This window comes from Myotis brandtii, unplaced genomic scaffold (assembly GCF_000412655.1).
Source record: "Myotis brandtii unplaced genomic scaffold, ASM41265v1 scaffold48, whole genome shotgun sequence".
Lineage (NCBI taxonomy): Eukaryota > Metazoa > Chordata > Mammalia > Chiroptera > Vespertilionidae > Myotis > Myotis brandtii.
Window position 1 is genome coordinate 6,901,850 of NW_005368341.1, and position 21,164 is coordinate 6,923,013.

The window sequence follows — 21,164 nt, forward strand, 5'->3', positions numbered from 1 at the left end:
TCTCCTAGGATCCATCTGAAATCTAAAAAGATTTTTATGTTTACAACAACCAATCAAATTGCCAATCAATTGCAAAACATTCACAATCCTCTTTAACTTCTTACCTTAGCACACTGCATGTGATTGCATCCCTCATTCTTCTGTATTGGAGATTTACAGTTAGCACAAGGCTTGGAGTTAGTTAACAACCAGAGACAGTTGGCAGCATCCTCATAAGCTTCACTAACTCCCACAACTTTAGGATATTAAGCACAAACACAAAGATAAATGATTTAATATACAACTGCAAGGGAAAACCCCCAAGTGTTCTTTGCAGGTTGCCTCTCAATTTTAAACACAGATTTATTTTCCCACTAGGCTCTATGGCAAAACTTTTAAACCGCCTCATTTTAAATAGCATGACTATAGGATAAGGAGCTGTGTTCCAAAAGCTCTATTTAGGAAATCTGATTTAAAAGAGATTTCTCCCTAAAGCTGTGTTTGAATAAACTGGGGAAGAAATATATCTAAAGTTAAAAGAAAGTATTATGTTATTCTCTGTTTAAAATAATTATTGCATCAGAGAAAATACAGAAAGAATGGTTACTTTAGACAATAATTTCTGAAATAGGCCAGTTGTCAATATAATTGCCATAAAGTCTTCCTCACAGTAAAAAACATGAAAATTATATTGAAATATTAACATCACTTTACCCATGATTATTTTAGATGAGCTAAAAACAAACCCAATGTGACATGTCTAAAACTAAACTTACCATTGACCCCCAAATCGCTTCTTTCTCTATCTCCTACCCTGGTAAAGATAAGATCATCTACTCAAGTCAATCCAGGAAGAGCATGATCTTGGACACACCCTTCTCTTTCCTTAACCCACCATGTCCCATTGATTCTACCTCTTTTTCATACCCGTTCCTCTCCATTTCCAATTTTATTGCTTTAGCGAGGGTCATCCACACTTCCTGCCTAGACAATTAAAACACAGACAACCAACTTATCTCCCCAGCTCCTTCTCCCTGCTCCCACCCCCGACAATACAGCCTACACAGTAATCTCTTATTACTACGGACTACAAAATAAAACCAAATTGCTTTAACAAAGAATATAAAACCCTTTATGATTTAGCCACTGTCTACCTGGCAAACTTCTCCCACATTCTGTCCCCACACAAATCTATGTTCTGAATCATCTTAAACTCAATTTATTCTACTAAATTTGAGATCTGGAGGCCAGGGCAGGGTGGAGAGGGCCAATGGAGAAAGAAAGGGGACATCTGTAGTATTTTCAACATTAAAGATAAATATGAAAAAAACAAACCTGCAATCTTAAAGGAATGCCATGCTTTTAAAATATTCTAAATTTGACATTTTACATTCTATAAACTTTCCCCCCACAGTGGAGCGTTAGGGGCTAGAGGCAGTTCTAGATGCACAATTAAAAACTTATTTTTTCCTGCAAGAAATGTCAATAATCAAGTTTGTTTTGTTTTCTAGCTCTATGAGCTCAGAGAAGCCCTATGTTTTCTTACTGAAAGAGGTGTCAGAAAATCACTTTGGAATCACTCAAAGTGGCCCGTCCAATCAAGGCTCTGATTATATGCAGACACTCTCAGAAAGGTGGGGTAAGGGATTAGTTCTAATGTTAAAAGCAGCGGAGAAATCAGATGTTTTGAATACTGATGTTTAAAAGGAAAACTTACCCAACCTCCAGATGTAAATCCCTGGAAAGGGAAAGAGGCAAAGGTTTGAGCTGACTGAGCCCTCCCCCGGAAATGGCTCTGCATATGAACTGGAAGAGCTGGGACGAGGAGCAGCACTCTGATGGAGCCCAGCAGTGGAGGAGGGGGCCACCTTGCCACAAGAAACCCTTGTTTGTGCCAACAATAGCACAGCATCTACTGCTGGACTATAAAGCACTGGTTTTCAATTCCACACAGCAAAAAACAAACAACAGCAACAGCAGCAATGAACTGATCACACTCCACTCCAGTTCAAAACCCGTTGGTAGATGATGGTTTGATTAGGGTGTTGGAACAAACTATACTCATGGCCAATAAGATCAAACTGGAGAGGGAATGCTGTTTACAAAGGGTATAGTTATAAAACTAATTACTAAGTACAAATATCTAATTTTTGTTTACATGTAGTGGCCTTTCTCCTCCCTTCAGCATCAACACTATTTTTAGCTCAGAGATTCTCACATGTTCTTATGACCTTATTGTCCATTGTTACAATAAATAAAGCACAAAGCCATTAAAACAAAGTAGCTGTGTGGCCTGCAATATAACAGTGTTTTTTCTCCCACCCTTGGAGAGAATGCTAGTTCCTAACTGCATTTTAGTAGATTGCATGAAGTCATGTTCAGAAAATGACCACTATTACAACAAAAACTTGTGCTGAAAAAAAAAAAATGCCTTCACTTCCAGTTCTCTGAACATGCTTATTTCATACATCTGCCCTTTATACATACTGTCCTTCATACCTGCAATACCTTACCTCCCTTCAATCTACCTGATGAGTCGTCTTCGCTCGTACTGACTTTCATACTCTTCCCTTTACTTCAGTTATATGTCTATATATCTTGATCTTCTTTCCTTTATAATCTCATGTGCTTAGGTCTCTTTCTAAGAAATATTAACTTCATTTAATAAAATATTTGAGAATAACAGAATCTAAGACCTATTAGTAGGGTCAATATGTATGAAAGTGAAAACAAAGTTCTTTTTAAAGACTGAATTCTTAAAAAGACAATTTGAATTCCATTCAATAACCATTTATTATGTACTATGAAAAAACTGATTTGACAATCGTATTTATTTATTTACTTATATTTGTTAATCTTCACCTGAGGATACTTTTTCCATTGAATTTTAGAAAGAAGGAGGGAAGGAGGGAGAGGGGGTAGAGAGAGAGAGAGAGAAACATTAATTGGTTGCCTACTGAATGTACCCTAACTAGAGCCGGGATTGAATCCACAACCCAGGTATGTGCCCTTGACTGGGAATCGAACCTGGGAACCTTTGGTGTGCCAGCTGATGCTCTAACCATGAACCACACCAGCCAGGGCTGATCTGACAATTTTATAAATAACCATTATTTCTCAGAAAATATTCCTGCTTCTTGCTTTGATTTAGACATACTAGAGCAGTGGCTCTCAACCTTCCTAATGCCGTGACCCTTTAATACAGTTCCTCATGTTGTGGTGACCCCCAATTTCATTGTTACAAATTGAACATAATTAAAGCATAGTGATTAATCACAAAAACAATATGTAATTATATATGTGTTTTCCGATGGTCTTAGGCGACCCCTGTGAAAGAGTCGTTCGACCCCCAAAGGGGTCGAGACCCACAGGTTGAGAACCGCTGTACTAGAGGCAGTTTCAGAACTTAAAAATAGTACCTGAACCTTTATGTGGAATTAATTCTTTAAACTGATCTGTTTATTTTCTAATACTTTTTTTCATGAATTAAATTTTGTTGCTCCTTTTGAGTCTGATAATTCAATGACTTTGGAACACTGGGCATAAGGGAGAATCTTTCCCATGAATCTACAAGTTTGATGGAAAATGTTTATGCCAGATATGAGATCATGAGCCAAAGTAATATATAAAGTCCATGGTGTATTTAATCATACTTTTCTTTTTTTAAATATAATGATGATGTTCTACTTAAGTATTATACTTGGCCTATTACTGTTTGCTTTAAGCTTCAACCTAATTTTTTTTTGTTAATCCTCACCTAAAGATATTTTTTCCATTTATTTATTTTTTTTCTAGAGAAAGGAGAGGGGAGGGGAAAAAGAGGGAGAGAGAAAGGTGGGAGAGGGAGAGAGGGAGGGAGGGAGGGAGGGGGAGAGAGAGAGAGAGAGAGAGAGAGAGAGAGAGAGAGAAACTGGTGTGAGAGAGACACATTGATTGGTTGCCTCCCGTAAGTGCCCTGACTGGGGCCAGGGTTTGAACCTGTAACCCAAGTATGTGCCCTTGACCAGGAATCGAACCCACAATCCTTTGGTGCTTGGGCCGATGTTCTGAACACTGAGCCACATCGGTCAGGGCTCAATTTCATAAATTTAAGTGGCCATTATAATAACCGACTAGTCAACACCTTTTGGTGGGAGAAAAGTGAGAAAACTCTTGGGTATTTCCCAGCAGGTGGGAACATTCTCTGCAGCCTTGGCTTTGTCTCTTCTGGTAGACACTTCATAGGTATCCTCACTCTCTTGCCTACTATCCAATTTTCTATAGTTTCTCCATGTCTCGGAATTAAAACCCTATTTGGAACTTTTTGAGTGTGATCTTCAGTTTTTAATTTAAGGTCTCCCTATCTCTGGCCGCCAGAAGTAAACATGTATACACCATGTATATCATTTTCTAGTTCTATTACATTTCCTTCCTCATTACCAGCATCACTTTCACGTGTAAAGGTATTCGGTCACCGTGCCACCAATAATCTGGATTTATTGGCCTGGCCGTTCTTCCTCTCCTTCCCTAGTAAAGCTTGTTAGTGGATATGGAGTAATTGATCCAACTTTAGAATTTTAAAAGATAACTGAAAATAATCACCCATTTCAAAATATTTGTTTTACATCTCAAATCAGACACTTCTGGCTACTTTCTACTAAAGAATCAAATAATATATTGTACTAATTACTTCCTGTGATATATTAACTCTTTTGGCAACGAGTAAGTACCCTCCCTCACTTTTCAACTTAAAATGACATCTTAACTCTCCTGCATACACTTCTCCTCTCTCATCGGCATTGCCTCTGTCTTGTTCAAGCCCTCGAATCCCCTTGGACATTCTGAAGTTGTCTCAGAAACAGCGTTCTTACCTAATGTTTCAATAGTCTCTAATCCATCATCCACACCTCTGCCCAAGTGATCTAAGTAAGCATCTTCAGTTATCAGTCTCCTATTCAAAACCCCTTCTTCTCTCCTTCAGTCTACCCTTCCCTGTCATCTATCTTGATAAAAATATCTCTGATAATGCCACTTCCCTACTTTAAAAAAATGCTTTCTATGGCTTCTGTTACTAGGATAAATTTGGCAAGAACCCTAGCAATATGGCAACACCTACTTTCTCAGTGTTTCGGGATAAAGCCAGACCTTCCAGGATTGCTTATAACCCACCCAGACACCTGATTCACATTTCTGCCTGTGCAGTTTGATCCCTCAATGTGCCTTCCTTTGCACTGGCTGTACTGAACTGTCTGTAGTCCTGGACTATGCCACGCTGCTTCGCATCCCTCTTTCAGCCTATGCCTGGAATGCCCTTCCAATTCTGGTCTCTGTGAAGGGCATCTACCTCCTTTCAAGATGCAGCTTATGCATCAATTCTTTTATAAACTTTTTCTAATTCTCTCCTTGGAGATAACACAACTAATCTCCTTTTATCCCCCTCCCCATCCTCACAATGTATTGCAGGTACACTGTTCTCTCACAGCATTTATAATACTCTTTTTTCCCTTAGTTTTGTATATAGCTGTCTCCATCTCTAAAATGTACATTTCAAAAATAAAAATAAAATAAAATGTACATTTCAAGAGCGTAGAGGGCATCTTATTTCTGTATTCTAACAAAGTAGCAGAAAAAACATGTTAAATAAACAATGAAGATACCATTCAAAAGTTAACAAGTTTCTCCTAAGTTTTCTGAGCTGTAGGCAACTTCTACTACATCTCTGACATATGTCCTGAAAGTACAAGTTCAAAATGTCCACAGCAAAACTCATTATTTTCCCCTGAATGTAACTCCTTTATTTCAAGTTCCTAAGTTAACTAATGATATCATGATCCACCATCTGATCCAAAGTAAAAATTCACTGCCCTACTTCTGGTCTCTCTCCTTTAGTCTACCCTTCCTAGTTGTCTATCTTGATAGAAGTATTTCTGATAATGCCACATCCCTATTTAAAAAAATGTATTATATGGCTTATTCTGTTATTAGGATAAATTCAGACAATTTGGCAAGAACCCTCACAATCTGGAAACACCCACCTTTCAAGCCTCATCTCTTGCAATCTTCTCCCATGGACCTTAACTTTAAGCTTCTTAGATATGTATAAAAAAATGTAGGTATGTGGACAATAGCAAGCCACCTCTAATAGAAACATAGATGTCAGAAGTAAGAAAAGAAAGCAAATCTAATTGTGTTGTCATGTTTAAAGGTGTTGTAGGTAATGGTACTAATCTATTAATAGAACTCACACACTCTTAGAAGGACAACATCATTTTTAACATGTACTTTGCTTATTAGTAAGTGTAAATTCACTGAGTAAATTCTTAGTCCTAATTTGCAGTTCCTCAAACTAACTCCATTATCTAAAAAGCAAAGAAAACCCCTCTAAATTAATTTTCATTTATATTAATTTCAAAGAAAATAGTTGCATAAAACACTTCAGAAGATAAAAGTTGTTATAAAACATATATATTTACTTGTTAAATGCAAGAATTGCTATTAGAAAGGCTAACTCAAACCCATTCTATTTACCAGGTCTGTGCCCTGTGTCACTCAATAAAATGTGTTAATTTCCTCATTTGTAAAATGGGATTACTAATATTAATCTCACCAATTTCTGTGAGAACTGAGATAATGTATTTATAGAAGTCTCAATAAAAATCATTATTGACATGGCATTTAATAAGTCCACAGAAACACAGTAGCAAGAAATCTACTTGTCTTCTCCACTGGAAGCTTCCAGGGAAATAAGAAGCTTCCTCTCACTACAGATCATACATTTCTCCCCATAAAGTACAGAGTTAGTTAGCCTAACCCAGGATAACAGGGAAGGCTGTAGGAAGAGCCTTAATGAGACCCCTGTTTACCCTGCCTATCTTAGGTTGGAAAACAAGTCAGCTAGAAACATGGAACCTGCCTATGAGTCCCTCTTGCAAATTCTGTCATCTCCAAAAGGATGTTGATTAGAGGGGTGATGTTAACAGGGGAACCCTAGCATGAACAAACTTGAAAACTTCTTAAATGAAGAACTATGACCACATTATCTTTTGTATGCGATCAGAAAATATGTAGCATAGCTATCTAAAAATTCAGCTTACGTTCTTCTGGTTTCATTTCAGTTATCTTTTGTAGCCAATTTTTCCATGTTTGGCAGTCACAAGGCTCATGTGCTTCACCAAGGCACTCCCTAAAAAGGAAAACATAGAAATGGCAATTTACAAAATATTCTTCATCAACATCAGGTAAAAGAATAGGTGGAAAGTAACTCTTCCAATTTGGAAGTTGAGAAAACTGAGGCATGGAATTAGATATATTAGAATTCTTTTAGTACATATCAAAGTCAACTCTGCTGTCCTAAAATGTAAGGGATATCTGTAGTAACTGTTAATTTTAAATTGGCACGTATACTACCGTTCACTAGTGCTAGAAATATTCCACAGAACTAGGAACAGTGTTTCCATATGGTGCTTGAGAATGTATGTAGATATACAGAATCTGTATTCCTCATGATTCATTTACAAAACAAAAATTAAGGTATATGTCTGCAGTACCTAAAACAAAACAAATGAAGTTAGTGAAATACATTATTTCCATTAAGTTTAAGATTTTCACCCCCTGGAAATTAAATAGTGTATTCAATATTTTTCCCCCTAGTAGAATCAATACCAGTATGACTAGCTCTGCTCTTAGAACAATTTCTGACAAGACCCAGAAAATAATCACAGGGGTCTGAAAATATAAATGCTACTTCTTCAAAAGTCCACAACTATTTATCACTATGCTTGATTCTCTGAAGTTGTGCTGCATTAGACAGTAGCAGCTGGTTTCCTTTTCTAGAGCCTCACAGGACAGACCTGCTACTTCCTCAGGTGCTAGCCCCAGCAGTGGGATCTCTTCTGGATGCTATAACTGATTGGCACAGTTTCCACTAGTTCTCAAAGCAATGCTAAGCGTGGGTATAAAAAGGAGGAGCTAGAGCAAGGGCCACAAATTAGAGAGAGCTAGAGGCTGCCACTTAATACTATTACAGATCTTTGAAAACGAAGGCATCTGAAAAATAAGGCTGAACTTCTTCAAGTCTGGTAATAACAATGCTACTGACTGATAGGTGACTGATGATCTGGATTATCAGTGTGTAGGAAGTGAGGTTCTTCTGAGAGAAGTAATGAAGATACTGGAATATTCTCAGGTACTTGAAACCTAAATTCCTGAAGAAAGTTTTAATCAAAACACCAATGATTGATGACAAGTATTCTGACAGACCTGGTACCTATTGTTGAGATTGCACCTCAAAATGTCACTAAAAACAAGTGAATGGGAAGGGGAATTTTGGCACACAGTCGACTGAAATTAATACAGTGGATTCATTTAGGGGAAAAAGTGCCTGTTAAGAGATTATAAAGAAAAAAATTGTTGTCTAATCTAAAATTCTTAACCCTATCCAAATATGAAGGTTAACTAATTTCAAGAGATCAAGGGATGGTTCTTTCCTTGAAAATGTGTCAACACGCACAACCATTGGCAGAAAAATAAAAAAAGGCAGACAGTGAAAATGGCATTCAGCGCTGGTCTTGCAGCAGGCCACTGTATAAGCAGCATGCACTGGAGCAGCGAGAGTGGCGCTGCTTTTACTACATGTTGGTGCTGTTTAATGTGGTACTTGGTATGATTTGATAGGTTATATTTTGGGTCTGGGTACACTCAAAATTTTTCCGTATAAAAGAATGGTCACTGCACTTTCACTTTATGTCATTCCACTTATTACACTTACGAAAGGTTTCATAGGAATACTTGAGGGTAGTGGGATAAACCTGTATTTATATGGGTATGCTACTTTGTATAGAAGACATGATATTTAAACACGGTCTTATGATTGATCTCTACCAAATACATAAATAGCATCCTGTTTTCATTCCTGGCCTAGAAAAAATGGGGAATATTCTGTTAGCTGGAAAAACTCTGATACTTAAATAGCTGAATACTGCCAGTCTGGGAAAATCTTTTTTTCCCAGAATCAGAGCTATTAAGGTAAGGGTCTAAGACTGATTTTGCAAGAAAGGATGAGACTCAACTATTAGGTCCACAAACAAGGACAGCCTCATTTATTTTGCCCAATGGACTTTCTCTCTCTCTCTTTTTTAATATTATTACCTCTGTTTATTTTATGTATGAATGTATGTATGTATGTATGTATTTATTTATTTTCGAGGATATTTTCCATTGATTTTTTAAAATATATTTTATTGATTTTTTACAGAGAGGAAGGGAGAGGGATAGAGAGTTAGAAACATCGATCAGCTGCCTCCTGCACACCTCCTACTGGGGATGTGCCCACAACCAAGGTACATGCCCTTGACCGGAATCAAACCTGGGACCTTTCAGTCCGCAGGCTGACGCTTTATCCATTGAGCCAAACCAGTTAGGACTCCATTGATTTTTATTTTTTTACATCTTTGTTTAAAATGTATTTTTATTGATTTCAGGGAGGAAGGGAGAGGGAGAGAGAGATAAAAACATCAATGATGAGAGTGAATCATTGATCAGCTGCCTCCTGCACGTCCCCTACTGGGGATCAGGCCCGCAAACCTTGGCATGTGCCCTTGACTGGAATTGAACCTGGGACCCTTCAGTCCACAGGCAGACGTTCTATCCACTGAGCCAAACCAGCCAGGGCACCCAGTGGACTCGTAAATCAAGAGTCCCTTTGTCTGTCGATGGAGAAGGAGATGAAGCATGAAAATGTTGCTTTAATTCAATCAAGATTCATGACCCTAACAAGGGAGCATGCGGTATTAAAATCCTTATCCTGGTTATTGGAGGAAACCAGAATGAACTATACAATTTTAGTGCCAAGATATTCACATTCCAAGTTTTCCCAAGTACTTAACAGGTCTGCATGGTGCCCTCTAGACTCACTAGAAAGTTAAGAGGACTAGAAACCCGATACTGTGACCTCACCAGGTGTATCACTGTGATTCAAACCTTCTTATCAGGTGTTCAAATTTGTTTCCTGGTGGTGTTGACACCATTTTTAAAGCTTCTTTGCATAGGTTCAGTAAATAAATGCTCCAAAGCTACATGATATATTAAAAACGTCACCATTTTATTACTTAGAATATTCATGCCAGTCAATTTCAGTGAATAACTTTAAAATAGGTTTGACTTGCACGGATTTAGAAGAGACGAATTCCAAGTAAGTTTCTCAGTTTCCAACGGATATATTTGTGATTAAAGGAACCAGGAGACATTCAGAGTTGACAAAGGAGAGAAATGACCACTATACCAGGGTAATTTTGAATTTTTCTCCTCACAGATTAAGATTTTGGTGATCAAGAAGTATTTATGATAACAAATCTTTAAGGAGTTAACTCAGAGAAAAAAAGACTTTGTGTCAGTCCAGAGGGCAAAGTAGTAGCATGTTCTACTTAATAAAAAGAAAAACAGAGGGCAGACGGTCACTGGTTCAAGTGAGAGTCCATTTAGGTTTTGATGGGATAACATTGTCAAGATGAGACAAATTTGCAGTTATACAGGCTTGGGGAGAGAGCGTTCTGGATTGAGTTATAAAGGGTACAGAACTGGTTGGTGAACAATTTATAATAGAAAAGGCTATCCTTTGGTGGGAAGGGAAGTAAATGCCTACTCCTACCTTCCCTCCTAACAATGAATACATTCAGTTCTACTCAGGCAGACATCTCTTGGGAGTGACTCTCAACTGATTCTGTCACATGCTGTTCTTAAAAAGAAGAAATTATTATTGCCATTTCTTGTGGTTTTTGTAATCATCTTTAAAGAGTATTTCTGAGCTTTTTGGGGAAAGAAAGAAGCAAACCTAGAATCACATGCCTTTATTTTATAAAGATCTCTCTTGCAAAGCTTCCTTTTGCATGCAGCAGATTTTTTTCTCTCTTTAAGACATTACAGAAGAGCAGAATTCTACTCAGAATTTATTTAAAAATTTTTTTTGAAATTTCTGATTACAGGAAAAGCTCTACTATAGGAATAAGAACAGGAAGTTATAAAATTTTTGGTGGCCAAGACCAATAAAACTTTATTTTCAAAAATTGGTGTGGGTAACAGTTTGCAACACCTGACCTAGAGTTTATGCTATATATAGGTTGACAGGTGAATAAATATTTTTAGCTAATGACAATGATGCTGAGGGTAAGAAACAGATCTTTCAGGATAGGAATATTTTATTACTATGCCTTTTTACTATCTAGCAAGTCTATAATTTAATTTTGGTTCTAATAAGTAGATAAGTAAAGAGTAGAGTATTATAATCATCTAAAGTATATCCTTGCATATGTGATAAATCTATAAATGAGCAAAAATGAAAAAATACTACTTATTTTCTTGATCATTTAATTAAATAAAAGTTAATTATCATCGAATCTACTCTGAATAAAGTCAGAATACTGATGTCAGACAAACATAGTTACATACCACCCATTACTGATTTATCATCAGTTTATACTTATTGAGTACTTACCAGGCACTGGAAATTAAAGACACACAAAGTAGTTCCTAACTAGGTCTGTGCATTAGAATCATCTAAGAGCTTTTTGGATCCCTCCTCCAAAATCTACTAAATCAAAACATGACTTGCTAGGCTTGGGATGAAAATTTGGAAAAGTTGTCAGTAATTCTGGGCATCCCTAGTTAAGAATCACTGCTAGAGATTTTTTGTTTGTTTGTTAATTCTTTCCTGGGGATATTTTTTCCACTGCTTTTCAGAGAGAGCAGAAGGGAAGAAGGGAGAGAAAGAGAGACAGAGAGAGACAGAAAGAGAAACATCAATGTGAAAGAGCACATGCCCTGACTGGGGGAGGGGAGCGAACCTGCGACCCAGGTATGTGCCCTTCACTGGGAATAAAACCCAGGACCCTTGGGTGCGTGAGCCAATGCTCTAACCACTGGGAATACTGGCCAGGGCTGGAGACTTTTATTTTAAGGAATAAAGTGAAACTCTAAGCATTTTCTAATCTGTGGTCAGCAATCTGATATTAGTGCATGGGCTCTGAAACCAAATGGAGCTGGGTTCTAATCCCATTTCTGCCATTTCTTAGCTGCATAATCCTGGGCAACTTCTCTGAGCTGGAGTTTCTTTATCTGTAAAATGGATATAATAACAGCACTCAACTCGTAGCAAAGACAGGAGAACTCAATATGTCAAAATATTTGGCACAGTACTCAGCACATATCAAGCACACAATAAATGTATATGCAATATACTTAATTAATAAGAATAATACCAAACAGTAGAATTTAAAAGCCTGATTGAAGGTACAAATTCTTTAAAAACTATTAGAAAGGTGCCTAGGCTAATTCCAACTTTTCTTGTACTGACCAGCAGAAGAGGTGTCCTTTTCCACAGTCCACAGCAGGAGCTCTGAGCAAGGGGAAGCTGAGTGTATCAGACCCAGATGTATTTGACCCTTGTTTTGTTAGTCTGACTGCTCTTTCACAGCCTGGAGTAGGACACCATTTAATGGCAGGATTATTTTCAACAAAGGCCTGTTTAAACAGTAATAACAAAACACAACAAAAAATATTTTAACTCTAAATTTTAATATAGAATGTGTTCCTATGTTAATTTACTTTAAAGCAAAAAAAAAAAAGCGAACTAATACAAAGTAGTCAGTCTCAAAATATAACTCAAATAATACCAGAAAGTACGAAACAACTTTTTTTTTTAAGTATAACTGACACACACTATTACATTAGTTTCAGATGTACAGCACAGTGATTGGATATCTGTGATCACCACAACAATTCTAGTAACCTTCTGTCATCATACAAAGTTATTACAATATTATTGACTATATTCCCTATGCTGTACACTACATCTCTCTGACTTAATTATTTTATAATTGGAAATGTGTACCTCTTAGTGCCTTTCACATGTTTCACCCATGCCCCCCAATCCTTTCCCCTCTGGTAACCATCAGTTTGTTTTCTGTATATATGGGTTTGTAACTCTTGTTTTGCTTGCTATTTTGTTTTGACCTTGAGATTCCACATATAAGTGAAATCATGAAACAATTTAGTAAGAAGGAAAGAAGTGGCAATTACCCAGTAATGACATGATTTCTCAAATTTACATTTTCTTTTATATAAACTTATATAAGTTTCTTTAAATAACCAAGATGATGATAAAATAAAAATGCAATTATTCACTCAGAAAATGTGCAATTTAGAAATGTTTTCTCATACAGTATGCCACTTTTCTGATGAATTTAATTATAAACAGAATCTTACATGTGATTATTAGCTGCATTAGAATACTAAATATCTATGGCATCCTAATAATACATAAAAATCAATATTGTGATGCTTTCTATCTAAAGAAACAGTAGAACTTTTTAAAAAGTCTACACATTAGGGTTTAGAACCCCCAAAATCTGCACAAGGCATTTAAGATGAACTTTTAAATCATACAAGAAAAAAATTAATTTGCATATATTTCTGAATAACTCCTTAATAAATATATAGAAAAAGATGTAATAAACAATATAATTCATTACATGAACTATTACTTGAAACTAAAAGACAACCCCATATATTTCTAAGTTGATAATCTTTATTTCTAAATATTTATATTTAGGAGTATAAAATACTAGAGGACCAGTGCACAAAATTCATGCAGGGGGTGGGGGGGAGAACGGCGGTCCCTCAGCCCAACCTGCACCCTCTCCAATTCGGGAGCCCTCAAGGGATGTCCAACTGGCAGTTGGACATCCCTCTCGCAATCCGGGACCTCTGGCTCCTAACCGCTCAACTGCCTGCCCTAACCACTCTGCCTGCCTGATCCCCCTAACTGCCCTTCCCTGCCGGCCTGATCCCCCTAACTGCTCTCCCCTGCCAGCCTGGTCGCCCCTATTAACCTTTTTTTAAAAAAAATCTTATCCCCTTCACACACAATTTGACTTCCTTATTGGCTTCTCCCTCTCACACAATTTTTCTCTCCTTTAAGTGACACTTTTTCCTACTGACTCATCATTTATAAACTTTCCTTTCCTCCTTATTTCCTACTTCTGTTCCATCTTCTTCCCATCTTTCTTCTATCCTCCCTCCCTCCCTCCCTCCCCACATTCCTTCTTTCCTTTATCTTTACCCCTGCCCTCACTTCCCTTTTCCTTCCTTCCCACCTTGATTTTTTTCTTCACTTCCTTGGACCTGCTTTGCTCCCTCCTCCATTTCTTCCTTCTTCTCATTCTCCTTTTAAGCTCTACCAGCTCCCCTTTAAAACTTTTCTTCCCCTCCCTCTTGCTCTCTCATCCTACCTTTCCCATACATTCTTCTCTACTTACTTCCACTGTTAATATCTATCTATCTACTTGCATAATTACTCACTATCATTTATCTTTTTTCATTTCTGACTCCTACTTTTAAAATCTGTCCCCAGTACACAACTATACTTGATTTTCATTATAGCTCCTAAGTTCACTCATTACCCTCTTTCCTTCTTTAAATCTGTTCTCTACTGACTCCTTTATAAAGTTCTTCCCTCCCTCCTTTCCTTCTTAAAGCTTTTGTTTAGGGGGGGTGTTAACCCCCAGCCGAGGGCTCAGTCCTGGCCAGGTGTTCGCCGCCCCCCCTTCCCCAGCCTCCCCACCGTTGTCCTGCTCCCATTCCCTGCCCAGGACCCCTGGCCCAGCGAGGGAGGCCGAGGCCTGCACAGCCCAGGCGCTGCTGCTGCTGCGAAGCAGGAGCGCTTCCACCCAGAAGGCCTCGGACCATCCACCACTCCGTCCCGGACTTGTGGACACCTCCCTGCCAACGGCCTGCCCACGCTGGGGGCCACTGCCCTGGCCCTCCTGTGTTGGGCAGGGCTCCTGCCCTGCCCCTCGCCGGGTGCACCTGCTCCCCCGCTCGCTGCAGTTGCCACCCCCTCCTGTGTGCAGCCCCACATTTCCTTCCCTTTTCCATTCCTGTGTCTTTTTCTTGTTCCCTTTCTGTATTTCTGTTTCTCCTCTTGGCCTGTCTGCATGCAGGCCTGCCTTCTTCTCCCTCTCCTTTCTTATCCCTGCCTATTGTATCCTATCCTACCCTACCCTGGGCCTTGCAGCTGCCTGAGCAGAGGGCAGGGACGCAGCCTGCTGATCTGGTCGTGACGTTATGGTATAACAGATAATTTGTAAATTTCTCTATTATTAGTATAGATAATGTCTTTTGGAAAACTTAAAGTATCTACTTTGAACATTATCTTGATCAATCAGTTATAAAAGTACAACAGGCAAATCAGTAAATAGTTCTGAGCAATAGTTTTATTTCTTTTAATAAATGCCTATTTTAGCTTTTCACTTTTACTTCTTTCATGATCATTAAATAATGCTTTAGCTTAAAACTTCAATTAATGCTGCCATTCCTTTATGCAATTTTTGAGACAAAAGTAAATTTCATTTCCTTTATGCAATTTTTATGGTTTTTCAAAAATAAAACAAAAATATTAAATGAAATATGTTGTACAGTTTTCATAAAATTAAAATTATGGGATTGGACTGATAATTTCCAGCATACCTTAATATCAAACTGTAGGTATCGTTTGTCCATCTCCTTAGAAACTATACTTTCTATGATATCCACAGGTACAAGTTGGAAGCAATCATACGCAGGGCAGAAAATATTATGGGCTTCACCTTCTTGAATTTTCAGATTCAAAAACCTATTAAAATGATCAATTGATAGAAAATGGGCAAAGATAAAATTTATTTACACAGTCTAAGATTTTATCTTCGCTGAATTATCTGCTACAATATAATTAAAATAACACCAATGAACTAAGTGTGGAATATCAGGTATAACACACTGATTCATATAAATCACAGTCCACACTCACTACCTGCCCAACCATTCATTATTTATATGAATATACATACACGTATATATTTATGTTTTACATATTTTTACATGTTCCTATTCCACTTCATCCTTTAAAAATTTAAAACAATACATTTATTAACATTAAAAATTCAGAAATGAGTGGTTTAGAAAGGTCATATTCAATTCTCAATATTCTACACCTTTAAACAAAAAGGAGCACTGGTACAGAATTAAACCATGCATAACTTTAGAGATTTTGGGATGGTACTTAAATGTAGCATGCCTTTTTGAAGAATAGGTTTTCTGCTTATATTTCATCTGGACAAATATTAAAATGGCTTTCATTTCCTATTCCAGTCACACTAGTTGAGGTAGTAGGGAAAAGGCACCCTGGAAAGTGGCAGGAATCTAGCACAAGGTGAATTAAGTGGTTAAGAACAGGATTTTGAATTAAGAGAATTCCAGGCCTACCACTAACAAGTTATATAATCTTCAGTCTTATTATCTATAAAATGGAGATAATAATATACACTTCTCAGGGTTGTTATACAGGTTATAAGATATAATGTATGTAAAATATTTTCATGGTGCCTTGTACAGAATAAGAACTTATAAATTTTAGCAAAGGTTTATTGTTATTATTATTAATGTTGCCCTACAGAAAGAAAAAATTTTTTAAGTGTATATTTAACATTTAAACCTAGAGGAAATAAATGGAAAACAGGAAATTAAATCATCATTTTCTAGTCATCACCATCAACAACAGCTCATTATTCCACTGCCTAGAGCAGTGGTTCTCAACCTTCTGGCCCTTTAAATACAGTTCCTCATGTTGTGACCCAACCATAAAATTATTTTCATTGCTACTTCGTAATTGTAATGTTGCTACTATTATGACTTGTAATGTAAATATCTGATATGCAGGATGGTCTTAGGCGACCCCTGTGAAAGGGTCGTTCGACCACCAAAGGGGTCGCGACCCACAGGTTGAGAACCGCTGGTCTAGAGTATATTTTCCCTTTAGTTCTCTGTCTCTTAATTCCACTGCACTTAAAGTATCAAGCTTACTAATAAGACTCATCACATCTGCTCCCTTTGTTCCACCTCTTACCCTTGGCACAACAGCATACTCAAGTTTTCCCCATCCTTAAAACCTTTCTCAGCCAAATGACTCTTTTTTTAGTTCTACTTTGCTTTCCTATCAAAGTTTCTTGGCAAAATAGTTTATAATGACTTGCCATTCCTTCCTCAAGTCCATATTCAGTTCTAAGCCTGTAACACTCTAGCTTCTATCACCTTTTCATTGAGTGACCGGTCACAACATGGCCATTAAGATTACTCATTAGCTCAATCTACTCAAGACTTCTGAGTTTTTATTTGCTTTCACTTCTCTAGAGCATTAGACACTGTTAACAGTTCTTTCTTTCAGATTCTCTCTGGCTCCCAGAACTTTTTAACATTTTCTTAGCATTCTTCTTACTTTTAGCTGCTTCTTGTCCATCTTTTTCACTAGTGCATTGTACTCTCCTGTTCACTTATATTTTACTGCTCCCTAAGATTTTCACACCAAACTCTTCCCTTCCCAATTCCATACAATCTTCCTGGATGATCTAAATACCCCTATCATAGCCCTGACCAGTTTGGCTCAGTGGATAGAGCATCGGCCTGCGGACCGAAGGGTCCCGGGTTTGATTCCAGTCAAGGGCATGTACCTTGGTTGCGGGCATATCCCCAGTGGGGGGTATGCAGGAGGCAGCTGATCGATGTTCCTCTCTCATCGATGTTTCTAACTCTTATCCCTCTCCCTTCCTCGCTGTAAAATATCAATAAAATATATTAAATAAATAAATACCCCTATCATAAACTACCACCTACATGCTAATGAAATTTAAAACCCATATCTCCCTTAATTATAGATCTTGATTACACACATTTTTGTTCAAATATCCCATAGGCATTTTAATTCAGCATCTTTAAAATCTCCCCCTTTTTCAATGTTTTAAAACTACACAGGCTCCATAAAAGTCTGATATATTTCAATAGGAGAACATTCTGCAAATTAGTTACCAGTTAAAGATTATTTGTATTACTGTGTCAAGAAAAATAATTTGGCAGAAGGATGGATAAAGAATTCAGGGGAAATGCTATAGAGCAGCCATTCTCTAAGTGTGATATGTAGACCTATGAGGGTTCCTGAGACTTCCCAGGGGGTTTATGAGGTCAAAACTATTTTCAAAATATTAAGCCTTCATTTGGTTTTTTGGTTAAAACTGCTGGTGCTTTAGCATGAATCATGGCAGTGGCCCTAAAATTATACTAGTAGACTGCATTCTTCATTGCTCTATATTCAAAGTTAAAAAACAAACAAATGCCAGTTTCATTTAAGAATACCCTTGACGGAGTAATAAAAATTATTAATTATTGATCAAGTATTAATGAAATGGGAAGTAAGTACAATACAATGAACTTCTGCTGCACACTAAACAAAGCATGATGGTTATCTCAAGGAAAACGCACAGGCTCTTGTTCAAATACAAGCAGCCTCACTTGCTTTTATCATGGAACACCTTTTTTTTTCAAAGAGTGACTGCAAACAATGATTATTCAGACTTGGTTAAAAGGTAGACTACTTTTGAAAATGAATGAAATAAACCTGGCATGTCAAGGAAAAAAGTTGGGGATATTTATTGCCAATGACAAAATTCAAGCCTTCAGATAAAACTTAGAATTTTAAAAGATTCTTATCTGTTTGACAGCTTCCCAGTATCAGAAACTTTCCTGATGAGACTGGTAATGATATTAATTAATGTGACTTTTTACTATATTTGTGTGTAGTGAAATATGTTAACATTGGAAGATCTAAACAATCCAGTGAACCAATATTTTCGACCTGATGTTACAAAACCAGACAAGAGTGGAAGAGCTATTAAAAGTGCAACACAGACCCAGGGATTTTAATGTAAGAGCAAAAAAAGGCCATTAGTATGGTTTTAGATTTTACACTGCAATTAACCATTAAGAAAATACTATTTATTGAGTTTTGATGTATATCAAAAGAATATCCAAACCTATCTGAATATACCTCTTTTCCATCTACACATGTGTGAGGACAGATTTTCTTTATATACATTGACCAAAACAATAAATTATAACATACTGAATGCATAAGTAGATAAGAGAATTTGCAAAAAAGCAAAACATACCACTCTTCTAATTTATTAATGGAGGTAGTTATTGTTCATAGTAAATATTATGTTAACATACAATGCGTTTATTATCAAAGTGAATAAACAAATCTTAATTTTTTCAGTGTTAATTTTTAATATAGTATATAGATGATAGATATCACCCATATAAACAGAAGCTCTTTGGACTCCTCAAGAATTTCTAAGAGTCTAAAGGGATCTTGAAACTAAAAGTTAGAGAAGTGCTAATTGCAGAGTTCCCTTTTCACATAACAGGAATCTCTTCATTTTAGTTATGAATAGGTTCCCTGGAAAGTTGGATATAATTTATCTTATACAGTCATATGTAACTTAACAAGGGGACATACAGTCTGAGAAATGCATCATTAGGTGATTTCACCCTTGTGAGAACATCATAGAGTGCACTTACACAAACCTAGATTGTATAGCCTACTACACACCTAGGTTATATGGTATATAGTCTACTGCTCCTAGGCTTCAGAATGTTACTGCACTGTATACTACAGGCAATTGCAACACAATGGTACATATTTATATATCTAAAAATAGAAAGGTGCATTAAAAATACGGTATAAAAGATAAAGTTGTGCACCTGTGTGTGCATGCATTGGGGGATATTGGGAGGGCTGTGGAGGGAGGTACCTCTGGAGAATGGATATCAGGAGGTAGGAGGGGTGAGGAGTGGAGAAGGAAGAGAAGGGGAAAGTGAGAGTGGAGATACAAAGAAACCCAGAGAGATAAAGCTTGAGATGAGAAATAACAAAAGGGAGAAGAAGAGAGGAGTAGAGGGAGGAAAAGGACTGGGAGGAAAGAGAGAAAGAGAAATGGAGGGAAGGGAAATGAGTATTTTTGTGTGTGATGTGCAACTGCACACATGTGTGGACACAGCAGTGGACAGCATGCTGAGCCTCATCTATTTAAATCACCCAGAGCCAGCAGTAAATTTGGCATTGTAGTTGGGTCCAGCTATTCCTTTCAACATTGCAAACAAACTTTTTTCTAATAATTCATTATAATTTTATGGGACCACCTTCATACATGTGGTTCTTCACTGATCAAAACGTAGTTATGCGGCATGTGGCTATAGTACTCTGGTTAGAGTGCATAGCTTACTTAGATACAGAACTATATGATGTTTTAAATTGCATGTATTCTAATGCATCAGAACCAGTTTAATTATCTCTGGGGATCATAATGACAGAAGACAGGATCATTTATCTGAGAGCCATGCTGTTAATCCTCATCAAAATACAAGTTCCCACTAAATTTATAAGCAGAACATGAAGCTGATGAAATGTTAAAGAAAGAAATCTGAGGCAAACTTTACTTATACATCAGCTTCACAGATATTTCTCTGCTTATTACCAAACTTAGGAAAATGATAAGTAACATTTATTGAGTGGCCCTGTTCTAAGCATCTAAACTAATAAAAGGGTAATATGCTAATTAGGGCAGATGTCTTCCAGACATCCATCCAGACAAAGCCACAGCGGCTGCGAGGCCTGGGGCTCACGCCAGCCATGGACTCAGGCAGCCATGAGCTCCGGCAGCTGCGAGGCCCGGGGCTCAGGCCTCACAGCCGCTGCGGCCGGCAGTGGTAGCAGCAGCAGGGTGATGGGGGCGGCACCTTCTCCTGATCAGCCCAGTTGCCTCCCACAGAGGGAGGCTAGACTGGGGCTTAGGCCTGCTCCCCGTAGACATCCCCTGAGGGCTCCCAGACTATGAGAGGGGGTAGGCCGGGCTGAGGGACCCCCCCCAAGTGCACAAATTTTCGTGCACCAGGCCTCTAGTTTTATATATATTAAGCCATTTAACAATAAACTGACAATAATTTATTAAGTCCTTACTATTATCACCATTTTATAGATTACAAAACTGAGGCACAGGGAGGTTACCAGTTAACTAAATCAACAATAAGTAGCAGGAATAATATTCTAGGGTGGGTAATACTAATTTCCCTTTCATTTAAGCTCTTGGCATAGGTGCTTCAAAGCATCGGGCTGGACTGTTAAGGAGGTAGGGAAGCATAAAATAAATTGAGAGGTTTTCAAACTATCTAAGGACTTTAACATTTTTTTCCTTGATTTTTGGACAGAGGCATTTCTTTTTTATATGCCTACAAAATATGAAAAGGCTGCAGTTATTTTAAAAATGACTTTATTAACATATTAATCACCC

General features: G+C 37.5%; 1 protein-coding gene across 5 annotated transcripts in view; it reads right to left on the reverse strand.

Moving 5' to 3' along the window:
• The window catches only part of ANKIB1 (ankyrin repeat and IBR domain containing 1), a 120,676-nt gene that overhangs the window by 20,808 nt on the left and 78,704 nt on the right, over nt 1-21,164 (reverse strand). For all 5 annotated transcript variants that reach the window (XM_005876095.2, XM_014547563.1, XM_014547562.1 and 2 more), the window contains 4 exons: nt 15,478-15,622; nt 12,305-12,471; nt 7,053-7,141; nt 105-235 (listed from right to left, as the gene is read on the reverse strand). In XM_005876095.2, the coding sequence (XP_005876157.1) occupies nt 105-235; nt 7,053-7,141; nt 12,305-12,471; nt 15,478-15,622 (532 nt within the window). The remainder of the gene's footprint in view (nt 1-104; nt 236-7,052; nt 7,142-12,304; nt 12,472-15,477; nt 15,623-21,164) is intronic.